The 16,199-nt window shown below is 40.5% G+C and overlaps 1 protein-coding gene across 2 annotated transcripts in view; it reads left to right on the forward strand.

The window, feature by feature from the left end:
- The first annotated feature begins 13,812 nt into the window (after positions 1–13,812).
- SCAMP1 (secretory carrier membrane protein 1) overlaps positions 13,813–16,199 on the forward strand; it is a 44,675-nt gene continuing 42,288 nt past the window's right edge. The window contains exon 1 of one of the 2 annotated variants that reach the window (XM_054003427.1): positions 13,813–15,290. In XM_054003427.1, the coding sequence (XP_053859402.1) occupies positions 15,234–15,290 (57 nt within the window). In that variant the 5' untranslated portion in view covers positions 13,813–15,233. The remainder of the gene's footprint in view (positions 15,291–16,199) is intronic. The other variant, XM_054003428.1, reaches the window with a different exon arrangement.

Below are 16,199 nucleotides of genomic sequence, written 5' to 3' on the forward strand. Positions count from 1 at the left end.
TAAATAATTGTAAGGTACGTGTTTTGTTATTTCAATTTGTTACCAATATGGATCTTGGCACCCTCACCAAGCCCATTAGTGGAGTAATTACAATCACATCACTGTTGTGTTATTTAAATATAATTTGGGGTATCTGAGTGTAATTCAGGGGATTTAATGGAGTCATAATATTAAGCTGTGGGGTAAGTGTGGAATCTTGCAGACTGCTGAGATACTAAAATACCTGAGGAACTTAACTGCCACCCACCTTGTTGCTGGCATGCAAGGGTGCAGCTGACACCAGCAGGGAGACAGAGGTCACCAGGGGAGGCATGTTTCCATCCTTTGAACAGGCACTCAGGGTTTGCAGGGGTGTTTTTTGTATCCCACTGTCTACAGTGACAGCTCCTGAGTGTTAATGCTTCTCATGTCATGCACCATAACACAAAAAATGGGACAAGGAGGGGGTGACTGGGCATTGGCCATCCAAGAACTTCAAAGTCCTTTGCAAACAATTCTTAAGTCCTTAGGAATTGTTTCCTCATTACATAAAATAAAAATTATAATATAAGCAACTACACCAAATTTTTCTGAGCACAATGTAATTCAGAGAGATCAGAGCAGGAATCCTTAGTCTTCCAATTCCTTGTCTTTGTTTTTAAAAACTGAGCTTGCTATTGGCTAGAACTATTTTTTTACCCCTAATTCACAGCTAAAAGCTAACAAAAGTAACAAAAAAGTAACGAACTCCAGAAACAGTAACATTATGTGGAAGAAAAAGACATGGACATTTGTAATACTTACAATATTTTTAATTAGAAAGCCATTTTGGATAGTTGTATGGGGACATAGAATAAGGTAGAGAGATTTACCTCCTGGAATCAGCAATTAGATTTCCTTGTATTTTTATGAATTTATGTTCATCATATAATATACATAATAAATCTGGGAAGGATTATAGAATATAGGCTTTTTTCTGCAATAAGCAAATTAATTAAAACACTCTAAGTCACATACAGCATTGTTGCTTAAAACAGTAAAGAATGGCAGATGTCTTCAAAAGTATACAGATAATAGATGTTTTGGCACTAATGTTACAAAGGAGGACCTGTTTCAATGGTATATGGAATAGCAATTGCTTCCTCTTTTTTAAATGTGAAAATGTTATTACCAGTGAAAATAACAGGTGAATTCTTCAACTTTAAATGTATAGTAGGACTTTAGTTCTCTCTTTTTTTTTTTTTTTTTTTTTTTTTTTTTTTTTGAATCTGTTAATCCACAGAATCTTGAGTAACTCTATAAAAATGATTAAACAATTCCTAAATGTTAATTTGTTACTTAGTACACAAAATAGAACAACTGAAACAATTCTGTGGTAGGACAAACCAGGACAATGCTGTCACAAAATTCTTGTGGAAACACTTCTTCAGAAACACTGATGGAATGGATTTTACTGACCTCAATCTTGTAATGAAGCTGGGTTAAAATATTCAGTTTATTTGTTCACCAATTCTTGCAAGCATAAACAACCTCTAGAATTTAAAAGCACAAGTGGCAGTCTATGGCACATTGGGCAATATACAATTAACCAATATAAATACAGTGCAAAGAAACATACACACATTTACATACACAGACAGAAAGAGAGGAAAAAATGTTTTCACTCAGGCTCAAATTAAACATTCCTCAATTCTTAAAACAAGAGTAAGTATTTATCTATGGCATACCATCTTGGGAAACATTGTATTTTTAACAGACATATTTAAAGATAATTATCTGTGGTAGGAGTCTTTAAAAGCAGTCACTTACAAGAAGTTTATAAAAGCAGTCAGCCATTAGAAAGCAAGCTGATAAAACTATTTACCTTATGACCTGTCATACAGACATCTGCAACCTTCAAACCTTCAACCTCAAAACCTTCAAACTTTTGAGCAATGGGAATTGTTTTGCTATGTATTATTTCAATGCTATGTTTTAAAAGGCAAAATTCAGAGTCTCTAAATTTATGGAGTATGGATTGCAAATATGAACCAACAGCAAAAAATCAGAATGAGCTAATGCAGACCACAACTGTGACATCAAAATTAATCAAGCAACACAAAATTAGTACTATCTGTTGCATGGAACATTTTAATTTCTATAAAATTTGCCAGTACTGTTGTCCCATATGTCAATCTGAAATGTAAGATTACAGAGACTCCACTGTATACAGGACATATTGGAGAAGGGAGAGCTCATGTAGTGCTGTAAAACTGAAGTGAAAATGAATTTAGCAACAGCATTCTGGGAAGAGATGCGCAATGAAAAATGGATTCGTCTGGGAAAGGCTGTTACAGTAAATGAGACATGAAATGATGAAAGCCTTGCTGAGTGTTTTTAGGTGTTAGGGTGGATAAGAAAAGAGGCTACTATGACTGTGTATTTCTAACATTTTTACTTCACTTTATGTTTCATTGCAAATGCTTGACAGAATCATTACCAAGCTTATCTTTTGGATGGGACATCTAAGTGAAGCTGCATTGCTTTTTAACATGTCCCAGATAGTTACTAAGAGGATGGAATACTTTTGTTGTATTTTTCACATCAATTTTAATCTGAATTAAATACCAAATATATTATTTTGCTGTCTGCATTTTCTCAGTCTTTCTGTAATGCTCTAATAGAAGTTCTTTCACAAAAATAGGAAGGATGTTATTTGGTTGCTAAATATTACTCAAATGTTAAGTGCATCTCACAGCATGTGCACGAAGCAGAAAGTATACAGCACCCTTAAACTGATATTACGAATATTGCAAATCAAAGAAGAAATGTTTTACAATGAAATTACCCTTTGGAATAGAAATTCCAATAGTATTCTTGATTCAAAATTCTGCACTTTGTGTTCTGTATCGCTTTTGGGTTCTTTATTATTCATATTTTCACTGATTTTAGATATGGATTTTCTTCCATATACAGTTATGGGAGTTAAACAGCATGAAAAAATAAGTGATTTTTAGTTACAATCATAGTTTATATCAAAAAATATTAACTCTTTTGAGTCCAAGAGTAAACTTCTCTATACTACTTCTAAGAGATGTTTAATAGGCTGGTACCATGTTTCAAAGTAAGTTTCTTTCCAATAATTGGAATATATAGCTTCTGGTGACTTCTTTTTTAAATTAAGTTTAATAGAAGTGGCACCTTATGTATGAAACCAGACACACCTACCAAAAGCTAACATTTAAAAAATGGAAAAGACTTTAGGGCTTTCAAAGCAAACCTGTTTTGAGAGGAAAAATAATAGTTTATTATTTATTATTACCATCTTTTCCTGGCCACTTATGAATATTTAGACAATGCTGGTACTCTCAAGATGTTAATAATCTAGGACATTAATAATACACTAGTAGATTAAAAAATCAATCCTTAATTTCTGCTAAAAATGCCATGACACTTATCAAAGAAAGTTATTTAGCAATTTGCAATATCTGGCTATGAGCTGTACTCCAACAATTTCAGTGGTTTGAGAAGTTTACAGATATTTCAGTGTTCTATTACAGATTTATATGTCCTTAATTCATAAGTCATTAACTATAAGAGAGATGGAATTTTCTAAGGGGAAAACTTGTTTTGGGTTGATTCACAGTATTTTGGTAGTACACACATGTAAACATTTTTTATTCTATGAGAACACAGGCTGGAGCAGAGGACTCTGCATGCACTACGGCTATACCACACAGAAATAATGGTACCTTATGATATTTGAAATAATTTGGCAACTCAGCTTAATAGAGCTGTACTAAGTATATCCTCTATCCATAACTCTTTATCCACATAAATGCTGATAGTATAATCTATTTCATCCTTATGCAAAGACAGAAACAAGAATATCTTTGGCAAAACATTGACTTTGTCAGTGGCCAGTCTTTTTCATCATGGACCTGCATGTTTTCTCTCCAACACTTCAGACCTCTGTTTACTAAAATGATGATTTACCATTTAGAGCTTCTAGGTTATTCTGAGTTTTGAATTTTCAAGTATGGGATAAAGCTTGCTGCACATTTGTACTCCGGTATTTCACAGGGAATAGTGATTCCGCTTTAGCGTGCTTACCAACAGTTCAGCATTGGTGCCATGACCTTTCATGTCAATCACTTTTGTGAAGTTCAGGATTTCTTTACCTATTCATTCAGATCATGTTAAAGTTTATCAGCATATAAAAACATTTTTGGTGTAATTTTTAATTATCTTATCATAGACATAAAAGGCCGCATAGTCAATAAAGACAATGGGTTGGAATGGAGATTAATGGACATCCTTAGCTAATTCTGCAATTTAATGTAAACAGCATCTTTCAAAACTAGAGAAAAGGCATTTCTTTATTTATTTTAAATGGGGGACAGAGGGATGTGACCCTAATAAGAAAATCCTTCCTCATGAATTGCTGGGTTTTTGGCATGTAATCTCCTGAAGAACTTTAAACTTTTGAGCTAATAATGCAGTTTTGCTTTCCCTCTATGCAATACTTCAGAGAGACAGGCTCTTTTCCAAAGGCAGAAAATGTATAGAGAGTTTTTTCCCCACTTCTGATATGTTTCCAGTGATGCTTGTATCAGCAATGAACAAACTAAGCTTTGGTAACCTAACATTTTAAAGATTTGAATAAAAACACTGTTGTAAATAACCGATCAGGTTCACAATAAAACAACTAGTCTGGTTCCTGTTTCTTTACAGCAACTAAATTTAGTGATGTATCTATGTACTTTGCTATCTCCCACATTCATTTTTAAAAAACAAATCTGTCCTAATAAAGAACCAGTACAAAATTGAATCCATGTTGGAATCCTTTCCTCTGGAGATCTGTGATGCTTTAAAGAAACAATACTTTTTGTCTTGAAAGTGTGCACTGAGCTACTGTTACTGAGAGAGCACTTACTGCATTTTTAACATTCGACTCCTTTTCTAATTGACTTTAAATATGAGCAAGCAAAAATTTAACAAACAATTTATATTTCTTCTTCTTCAGAGACAGTCTAATCTGCATGCTGAAATTTGTCATTTTTCATACCCATAATTTGCCCTTTCTGAAAATAACCTCTGAAATTAGTGACTGGGTAGGTTTTTTTTGGTTCTACCAAAATGATTTTTCTTTTAAGGAACTGATTTACTAGCTGTTTACTAGCTGTTATGTATGTCAAAGGGCAAATTCAGAGGGACAAGTTACTTATTAAAAATAGTAAGTTTTTTATATGAGCCCTTGTGCAATAAATCTCTCCCATTTCAAACCATGCTGAGTTGACAGCTGTGTGCCTGAAGAGCTATCAGAAACTGGAATTCCAGAGCTATTTTCTGTGTCCATTCCCACTGCTTGCTCAGTGCCTGCACACATTTAGAGTATACAAGTAAGATACAACTGATTTTTCAAAAGTCAACTGTTAAATGAATGTGTCAGGGGTTGGATGCTGGCCAAATGCCAGTGTCCCCACAAAAAATCACTCATTCTCCTCTGCTATAGTTAAGCAGAGGAGGGGGAAAGAAAACAACTTTAATGGGATTCGTGAGGTGAGGTAAGGATTGGGAAGAAACACTTTAAGGGCAAAAAAGGCTCAAAACTTAAAAGATGTAAGGAAAAAATTATTAACAGAATTAAAAGCAGATAATGAGAACTAAAATAAACCTTTAGAGTGCCTTTATCCTCCCACCCCCCACCCCCAGCCCATCTTTCTTTCCTACTGACAGAGCAGGGAGACAAAACATGGGATTTTAAGTAAGTTTGTTGCTTTTAAAGAACTTTCTTCAGTTCACTTAGGGAGAGGAGTTTCCTTTGCTATGCCATGGGGTCTTTCCCACAGGAGACAGTTCTCTGTGAAAATTTCCAACACGGTTCTAATTTTCATGAGTAGCAGTCCTGCCTGAAAACTGGCTGAAATGCGAGTCCCTCCCACAGGCAAAAACAGTTTTCCCAAAACTGCTTTTTTTTCGTGGGTCATTTAGTTCATGGGGTTTTGTTTTTAAGGATGTGCTGTTCTAGTATAAAAGCAAGGGTCTTCTTTTTTTTATCTCTAGAAGCAAGAGTTCTCTCTCTCTATGTTCAAGCCTCTCACCAAATCACAGTTTTTCAGCATCCACACGTTCCAGCATGAGCACCTTTTCTGCATGGGCTGTGGGTGAATTCTGCATCCCCCCCATGCGCTTCATGAATTATAGGGAAACAGTTGTATTACAATCCTCACCATGACTTCCAGAAGAATCTCAGCTCCGACGCTCAGAGCACCTCCTCCTCCCCTCCCTCCTTTGCACCTCCCTTAGTGACACCATGTTGTTCTCCTCACATGTTTTCACCTTTTCCTTTTCTCTGACTTAGGAGAGAATCGGTGTTCGTTGGTTCATTTGTTCTCAAGTTCTATCAAGTGGAACAGTTTTTATAGAGTTTTGCAGTGCTGAAAGGTTGATCTTGATCAGGCTCCACACTGGGGAATCACTTGTGCTTCTCGCTGTTGGACATGTGGTCTTTGCTAACACCACGCAAGATGTGCCAGCCACTGGGTCCAGTCAGCATCCCTCCTCATGTGGGGCACTGAAAAAAAGAAAAAGCTGCCACGGTTTCTGTCCTTTTGTTTGCGGTGTGGCAGGTTAGAAGTGGCCAGGCAGGCAAAGTCTATTGCTGGTCATGCCAAAATGGCGGCAGCCACGCGACCAGTTCTGGCCCCAACCAGTCTCAGTCTCAGGGCTGCTCCTGGCACAGGCCGCATGGTTGCTCATGGTGCTGGGATGGCCCCCGGCAGCATGGCTGCTGGAAAAGGGACCAGTAGGCTCCTCTGGGAAGGCACCCTGCCAGTCCCCTCACCCCTCCTTACAGGCGAGGGAGAAAGAGAGCTTCCCGTGCTTTTGTCTTTCTTAAGTACGTTATCATAGAGGTGTTACCAGCTTTTCTAATTGGCTTAGCAACATGTCTATTCTCAGAGCCAGCCAGTGACTGGTTTTGCCAGGCATGGAGGAAGCTTTTAACAGCTCCTCACAGAAAAAATCACTTCTGTGGTGAGCTCCTTCCCTCCTCACCAAAAATCAATTTATGCAAAATCAACACAATGTGCTTTACTAAACCTTACAGAAAGCTCCCATGAGAGCACCAACTACTGAAAAGGAGAACACAATGTCCATATTATGTATATGTGCCATCAGCTGATTTTGTTCACAAAAAGAAGACTATAGAGATTTGTGGAGATTTTTGAAAGCTGTAGTTCCTATGGCTTATCTTACAAAACAGACTTGCCATCTAATAGAGTAGATACCTTCTGCTTTAGGTCATGTGCCTATTACATGTGATAGGGCATTGTTTCTGGTCCTGTCATGGTCCTATAAAAAATTCCAAGGAATAAAGTTTGAGCAAAGAAAAACAAGAAAAATACTCTATGCTGTTATAAAACATAGTTCTACCCAAATGGTTATCTGGCTACCTAACTAGATATCTGGCTACCTAACTTACGGTTTACTGTCATATATTCTCCTTCCACTTGTTAAAATTTCTGGAAATCACTCCTTTCAGTGAACCAAAATCTGCCTAATTTTCCTTCAACACTATATCTTTTCTATTTCATGTTTAAATTGTTCATTTATGTATCTTTCTGTCAGCTTCACTTCATGTCTGCTATTACAGCCTTCAGAATAACTACACTACACTTTATCTTTCCAGCATTGTGATAATCTGCAAGATGAATTTCACCATTAGATACTTAGATTTAATAATTTAATTTTTTTATATCCATGACTTAGCTTCAAACTATATATGACTGTCTTAAATATCCCTTTTTGTCTAAAGCTGTTGTGGCACGCATGCAGTTCTGCACTGTCTTGTTGCCTTGGAATACAGGTCTGAGTCAGTTCCAATGTGAAGGCACATTTGCAACACTGTTGCTCAGTTAGGGAGCTATTAATGGATGTTTCTGGATGGTGAGAAGCCTGGTACTCTACTGTTTTATGTGGAGCCATTCAATTGTTCATCATCTTTCCCTCTGGGACTCCTTGTGGACTGCACTCATTGGAAGAGCTGGCCTTCTGTGTATCATACCAGAGTTCTCGTACATTACAGGCCAGAAAAAAACCTGTCCTTAAATCACTGCCTACAGCCAGGACACCATTCAGCACCGCAAACGCTACTTTTGCTTTTGATGGGGTAGTGACTGCAGCAGCAGAGGCACAGATTCCTGCCTGATGACAGCTGTACGTGTCCTGACACAGCTGTATTGAGACTCTCTGTGTCACGTGTGAGACTTGTTGTTGACTAATGGTCACATTCAGGAAGAACATGCATCTGTGGAGAGGGAATGACAGCAGGCTAACTCAAGCCAAAAACTTGCAATTTTTGTGCTTTGTGTGAAGAAACTGCTTGCACCTGTGCAACAGAGTCAGGAGAATCCAATTGTGAAGAATGCACTCTGATCTATTTTACGCAAAATCCTAGATTTGTTCTACAAAACTGTATATTGTTGAATTGATATCAAAATACCTTTTGTTTTTCATCTTTTATCCTTTTTTTTTCATTTGTTCAGAGCTTCTGACATTTGAAAACTACAGTTTTGAATAATTTTTCATTGAAATTGAAATCAAAAGCAATTATGAAGAAAATACAAGTGATTAAAAGCAATGCCAAACATAAAATAACCAAAAAGCACACAGCTATTTATGTTCAACTACAAAAACATAGTTTTAAATTTGAAAGGATGAGAGACACACTAAAAAGTTATTTCCCAGGATCATTTGGCTGGAAATGGATCATAGTGCCAGTTGTATCACTGTCTAGGCAATTCCCACTGACTACCTGCATACTTCTTATTGAGTGGTGCAGATGTGAGAAGCTGGGAAGGTATAAGAAAAGGAGACGAGCATCTACAGCATGATACAGAAAGAGAAAATACAGTGGTAGGAGACACTGAGATTTCACTGGCTGAAGCAGCTCTTTTATCACTTTGCTTAGCTTCTGCTCTTCTTCCCACTCTCAAGTTGGTAAAGGGAACATATGCAAGCAGGACAGACTGCCAGTGCTGCTTGGCTTCACTCCAAAGCTGCTTGGAAAGCACTCCTCACTCCCAAACAGCATGTGTTTGCTTCATCACATCTTCCCTCATGACTGCAGCTTACTATTCACTGCTCCCACACACTGGCTTTCATGATTAGATTAGCCATCCTCGTAAAGGTAGCATTTGTGGCTGCACCCACACCTGTCATAACTCTTTAGAAAGGAGGGGGAAATTGCTACTGTTCCAAACAAATAACTAGGTGTTCTTCCAGCAGGAGTAACTTTTGTTACATGATTGCATCCTGATGTTTTAGCTAGTGCCAGTGACTCTTACCTTTACTGTCTGTGGGACGGGAAACAGGCAGACAAGTTCAGTCAGGGAGAAGAATTAAGTTTAGTTCTGATCCTCCTGAGAGGCACGAGGAACACTGTCTGCATTCATATATTCTTACCTCAGTGTGGGTCTGGAGTGGTGTACGGGGCAGCAACAGCCACAGCAAGAGTGGTGTAGAACATGAACATTCAGGGCACAAGATCACTGGCAGTATTAGGCTGGCTTTTGGCAAAATGTCTGCAGTCTGGCTCTGCACCACTTACCTGTTCCCTTCTGCAAATCAGTTATTGCCCAGGAAATCCTTCTTCTTCTCCCAAAGAGGTGAGCTCTTTACAGAATTCCAAATATCTTGCTACAACTCTGGAACTAGTGAGAAAATCTAAGTGTGGAGCTTCAGAAAGTAGTCAGGGTTCTGATAAGAAGGGCAAGGTACTCACCAGCTTGTGAGCACTCACTGTTGTCCTTGTTAGGTGACTTTAGGGGTTTGACTTGGTTATGCACTGCCTCCTGTAAGTTGGCTCAGAAAAGAGTGCTACTGTAACTTCTGACAGTAGAGCCAGCAAAGCTGCTCCACTCCCAGAAAAATACTAATGCTACAACTCCAGGCTATTAAAACAAGCTTCTTTTAGCTCAGCATTCTGTATTCTGGAAACAAAGAGATTTTGATTCAGTCATCGGCACAGTGAAACTGAAATTATTATCTTGTGGAATCAGGGCTTCCTTGATAATGAGAGGTGAAATGAAAGTCTGCACGTATAGTTCTGCATGCTACTATGATTTCTGACTTTATTTTTTTCATGCATTTTTCTTTTAAATTGACGTAAAAGATTTTGGGAAATGCAGCTCATGATCTTCAAGTATTACAATGAAATGCCTGTTTAACACACTTCTGTTCCCTCTCCTAAAGTTAAAATCTTACCAAAATTTTGCAAGTAAATGTCTTTGTATTTGCTGTAAAGCCTAGAAAAATGATCTTGCTATTTCAAATTGTTCCAGGAGCTACTATTGAATAACTCTTCAGTTAAAGTTTTGCCTAACACTAAGTGTTTACCTAAGACTAGGTGTCTTCTCTCTAAAACTTTTGCAAGACTTTACAATTGGTATCTGCACATGATCTAATCTGAAGTTGTAACTTCTACTTGTACTACCACAGAGTTCTATTTCTCAGTTCTTCTATGTGAGTTTCTAGCAGTTGTCCAGTCTTCCATGCCAGTAATTCTGCCCAACTTCTGCAGTCTTAGCTATGTGCTTATTATGGTGGCCTGGGGTCCCAGGGGTCTGTCCGGCCTCCCAGGCAGCTGCTGCTGTAGGTGTCTCAGATAGCACTGTGCTGATGAGGTGCAGCGTGTCTGGGTCCCTCGGGCTAGCTCCCAGCCACAGGCAACTTAGTGAGCAACTCTGGAGTGATTTCAGCTCTAGTGAATTCAGCTCTTAGTGATTTTGCTCTTTTCTCATAAGTGCCTCTGGCAGACACAGGGATAGAGAGAGGAGAAGTCTGTATGGAGTTCCACAGCTGTGTCTTTATTGGCAGCTCCTGCGAAGGTTTCCAGTGACAGCTCTTCTACCAAATTGGGCAGAGATGAGGGTTTATGTAGGATTCTGGAGTGTTGGAAATTGTCCAATGGCCGGGGTTGAGGAGAATACGACCTATAGCCTTACAGAGAGATAACAAGGGTCCGAGGGTGGAAGAGGGGCTGCTTTGGTCCACTCATCATGACTATGCATTTCTTATCTTAGGCGAGTGACCGCCAGGGAGGCCTTGCAGGGCTTCTGCCTGTTACAGCTCATGTGGCACATGGACATTCATCATCCCTGCTTTCTTCTAACCATCATGCTAGCATTTGATGCTGGAAAGATTGCTCCACTTTATGAGAGGAAACACACTTCATAAGAGTTAAGGTTAAAGAGTTAAAAAGGTCTTTGTCACAGCTTGGTTTTATTATTTGAAGGTCCATTCTCTAGAAAACTGTGATCTATTTCATTGGAACAGACTACTGATCAAGACAGACCACTTGATGGTCTACTCAGCACTTGAACATTTTAGACTGAAAAAAACTGATGGATTTTCTTGTCAGCTGATCTGAGCACTCCTCACCATCACCTGAGTTTAGCATAAACATTGCAAATCCCACAAGTCATAGAAAATTGAGAGAACCAGGATTTGAAAGAATAATATGAAGTCAGTTCCTTACACAAGACTTCATAAACACAATTATCCAAGTATAGCTCTCACAGAAGCAGCTTGAACTCCTCTTTCTGAGGAAAAAAAGTAAATTCAGATTATGATAGCTTTGTTTGCTAAGAAAGCCTCTGGTTCAGATATTGAAAAGCACTGAATTAAACCAGTTCCAGAAGGCTTGAGAATCTTCAGTTAAGAAAGAAATTTTTATCTAAAGCAATTCACCCATTCTCTACTAAGAGTTATTTTTCAATAAACTCACTACCACTTCTTAAATCAGAATGAAGGATTTATGAGCTCTTTCTTGTAACAGAATTAGAAACAGTTAACTGCAAGTACATTATTCTAAAAAAAGAAAAATAAATTTAAATTCTACCATTTGGAAAGCACAGTGTCAAGAGGGTTTTTTTAAGGGTGGGCATCCTTGGCTAATCATGTCTTTTTCTAACTCAAACTCTGCAACCTATTTATAGTTGATTCAAAACTAAGAAAGCCTCATTCCCTATACCTTTTGTTTTCAACATTTTTTACTTGCGGAAAATGAGGAAAATGACAATGTCAACCCTCAGCATCAAATGATGATCAGTTATTTGCCCATGTGGTTCATGTATAGTACAAACTACTCAGTTAGCTGGACAGATAAATTCATTTTCATTCTCAATTAGCTTTCAGTCTGTTTGTATATCCCAAAGTTAACACCTATAGTACAATGGTAGCAGTTATAGTAGAATTTGGTAGCATCTACATGTTATCGAAGTTCTACCTTTTAATCATAGAATCATAGAATACTCTCATTTGGAAGGGACCTGCAAGTATCACCGAAGTCCAACTTTTGGCCCTGCGCAGGACACTGCAAGAGTCACACCATCTGCCTGAGAGCATTGTCCAAATGCTTCTTGAATTCTGTCAGGCTGTGACCACTTCCCTCGGGGGCCCAGTGCCCAACCCAGTGCCAACCCTGTGTGAAGAACATTTTCCTCATATCCAACCTAAACAGCCCCTGACTCGGCTTCATGCTGTCACCTTGAGTCCTGTCACTGGTTACAATAAAGAAGAAATCAGTGTCTGCCCCTCCTCTTCCCCTCATGAGGAAGTTGCAGACTCTAATGAGGTCTCCCCTCAGTCTCCTCTTCTCCAGGCTGAACAGAGTGACCTCAGCCTCTGCTCATACAGCTTTCCCTCCAGACCATTAACCATTTTCATAGCCCTCCTTTGGACACTCTCCAATAGCTTCATATCTCTCTTACACTGTAGCACCCAGAACTGCCCCCAGCACTCGAGGTGAGGCTGCGCCAGAGCAAAGCAGGACAATCCCCTCCCTTGCCCAGCTGGCCATGCTGTGCCTGATGCCCCCCGGGACACGGCTGGCCCTCCTGGCTGCCAGGGCACTGCTCACCATGTTCAACTTGCCATCAACCAGGACCTCCAGCTCTCTTTTCACAGTGCTGCTCTCCAGCCTCTCATTCCCCGGTCTGTCTGCACATCCAGGGTTGCCCCATCCCAGTGCAGAATCTGTTACTTGCCCTTGTTAAACTTTACATGGCTGCTGATTGTCCATCTCTCTAATTTTTTTCGATCTCTCTGCAGGGTCTCTCTGCCCTTAAAGGAGTCAACAGCTCCTTCCAGTTTAATATTGCCAGCAAACTTAGTATTCCTTCAAATCCTGTGTCCAGGTGAATAAGTATGTCAAAGAGGATAGAGCCCTGCAGAACACCACTAGCTGTCTAGATGCCAGCTTGATGTTTTTGTAAAATACATACTATTCTTTCCAAAGAAAACATCCCATTGCAGTTTCATAATTGCCTTGAAAGGCATATGAAAGGAGAGATTATTCCTCTGTAACTGTACACAAATTATTACCAGAGTAATGTCACAATGTCAAATGTGTGATTTGAAGCACTAGCAACCATACAGGAAAATACATTCTTTTCATCCAAACTTGCATTCATTCATGCATGCATTCATTCATGTTTAGCTCAAAGAGAGGCAAATACACAGCTGTCAGTGCACACAGCACTTGGACTATCAATATATATTGAGCCATGATATATATAGCCATGGGTGAATATTGGAAAACTACATGACTTCATGTGCTGTTGCCATAACCGAGTTATGATTGTGAATAATACTGTAATGTAGTTTTGTTGATTGTGCAACAACTGTCTTGTAAATTTTTAAGAGTATTTTACACTTCATAGCAACCAAAAAGTTGAAAGTGTTTTGCTTAGAAGCTATGCTTTAATGATTTGTCCCATTTCCATACCATTTTATGTCTTAACAGTATACTTCACAGTACTTAACAAAAACTCAGAAATGTCTGCATAAATCAGAGCAGACCCTGAAGCAAGTATTGCTTTCTCTACTGATCCATGCAAAATCAATTCTCATTTACACATAGTACTCTTCCTGGCCTGTTGATAGAATGGACCTGATAGTAATGCAAAGATGAGTGCAAAGATGAGTGATGATACATGTAGAGCTATTAAAAACCATAGAAGTGCTAACACTAGTGCGCCTCACAGTCTACATTATTATGTGGGGAAAAAAATACACATTTGAATAGCAAAAAAGAACAGGTTTACTGCCATAACCATTTCGTCTGACCTGCCTTAAACCTCTTTTTTACTTTTTGGATTTAAATGAAACTTCAAATAATTTCTCTAGAAAACATGTATGGGCATTCAGGGTTTGTTGGTTTTGAAAGTGCTGCATCAATGTAGACTGTTTTGGTAGCACTGAATTTCACATAGCTCTGAACCAAAGGTGCTCCTTTGCATTTATTTGCATCTTTTGGACCAGGTTTTTCAAACTGCACTGTCAGCATTTCTGAAGAAGTATTTAAAAAGTCTTTTGAACTGTTGGAAATGCTTGAATACTTCCAAGAGGCCTTTTTAATGCTTTCTCCCACGGAAGTGGGATTTTGTGACCGTGGTTCAAAGCCGAACCTTCCCTACTGCCCTTGTAGAACCTTTGTAGTACAAGTCACCTGCAGCCACAAGCTGGGTAAACAATTTACCACGCCAACAGTAGGCGGGAACGAGAGAGTAAATTCGTGTTTTACCAAGTAAGGCTTTCTGACTACCTTCGCACGTCCATTTCACTCCCCAAACCAGACTGGCTGTCCCAACTCGGCCTGAAGGGTGCGGGAGTGGAGGGTCGGGGAGGCCGCACGGGCTCGGCCGCGACCGGGACACCCGCGCACACACCGGGCCAGGCCGCTCCTGCCCGCCCCCCGGCCCGGTTGCCCTCCGGAAAGCCCCGGGCCTCCTTCCCCTCCGGCTCCCAGCCAGCACTAACTACCGAAGGCGCGGGATACACCCCGCATTCCCCCAGAGAAGCAGCTGCGAACACGAGGCTGGCCCCAACCGCAGGCCCTCCCCCCAACAGCTTACGCCCAACCCTCAGCCAACCCAGGAACCGGCTCTTCCCGCACTCGCCTCGCCTTGCCCAGCCCCGCCCACGTCCGGCTGAGGCATGAGCTGTGCTCCCGCCTGACCCGGGAGCAGCCGCTCCGCCTTCATCCCTTTCTCCCTCCTAGGACCATCCCACCCGTAACTTCACTTCCGGGGCTGCCATTTTGGGCGGTCCGTGGCTGGTCGGTGCGGCGGGGCGGGCTCGGCCCGGGCCGTGGTGCTGTGACAGGGGCTGTGACAGCCGCGGGGGGACACCTGCGCCGGGCACTGTCGGGGCGCCGCCGCACGGGCAGAGCCGCCGGCCGGGGACCGCAGCGCCCGCCTGGCCCCGCCATGTCGGACTTCGACAGCAACCCCTTCGCCGACCCGGACCTCAGCAACCCCTTCAAGGTGAGGGGGCCGTGAGGCTTCCTTGGTGTCGGTCTGCGCCGAGCCTCTGGGTTTCCGCGAGAAGAAGGAAAGAAGGAAGAAGGGAAGGGCCCCGTGGCAGTTGCGGGCCGGGGTGTGCGCCCTGAGTGGGCTACGGAGGCTCGAAGTCGGGGTGGGGGCAGGGCGCAGGGGATAGGCAGCGTTTCACAACTTCAGAGCTCCGTATTTCCTTCTGTAGCTAAAATAATACAAGTCGTATTTCAGATGCGTTATTTCGATGGTAAAAAAGAGAAAAGTTTGTTTTTTTTTTATTTTGACCCTAGCTCTACACTAGGGGTAATGCTACTACTGTCTTTTTTTTTTTTTTTTTTTTTTTTCTTTCGTCTGGTTGAGCCAAATGGTTAAACTTGATGAATTAGAGCATTTACCCTCTTCTTCTCTAGCCTCCTCCCACCACCTTTAAGCTTACCTGTTCCCTTCCCTTATGTCTGAAGTAATCAGGGTACCACTGACTGGGCATGAATTCTTTGCTGCATCTCAAACTGCTTTGTTGTAACGTACTATAAAGCTTTTAGGTTTTGTACTGTTGACTTGTCATACAGCTGTGAATTCTTTCTTCACCCACTGGCTTCAGTTGTCAAAACGAACTGACCTCTCTGTTTTTTCCTTTGTTGTTTGAATCCAGTTCAACTTCTGAAGCTACCTACTTAGATAATATTATTGAACTTTTTGCAAGGACCTTAAAGCACACAGATAGTATCTGGCAGCGAGTTGAGAATGTTAGCTGGAATAATTAAGGCTTTTAAAGATTGAGCTGTCACATTTCAAGCCAAACATACTTCTGTCCACATAGATGCTGGAAGCATAATGTTCCTAACATTTCTACATTGTAGTTGGTCTGAATCATTAGTTTAGTTTTTATGGTCATAA

Source organism: Vidua macroura, chromosome Z (assembly GCF_024509145.1).
Source record: "Vidua macroura isolate BioBank_ID:100142 chromosome Z, ASM2450914v1, whole genome shotgun sequence".
NCBI lineage: Eukaryota > Metazoa > Chordata > Aves > Passeriformes > Viduidae > Vidua > Vidua macroura.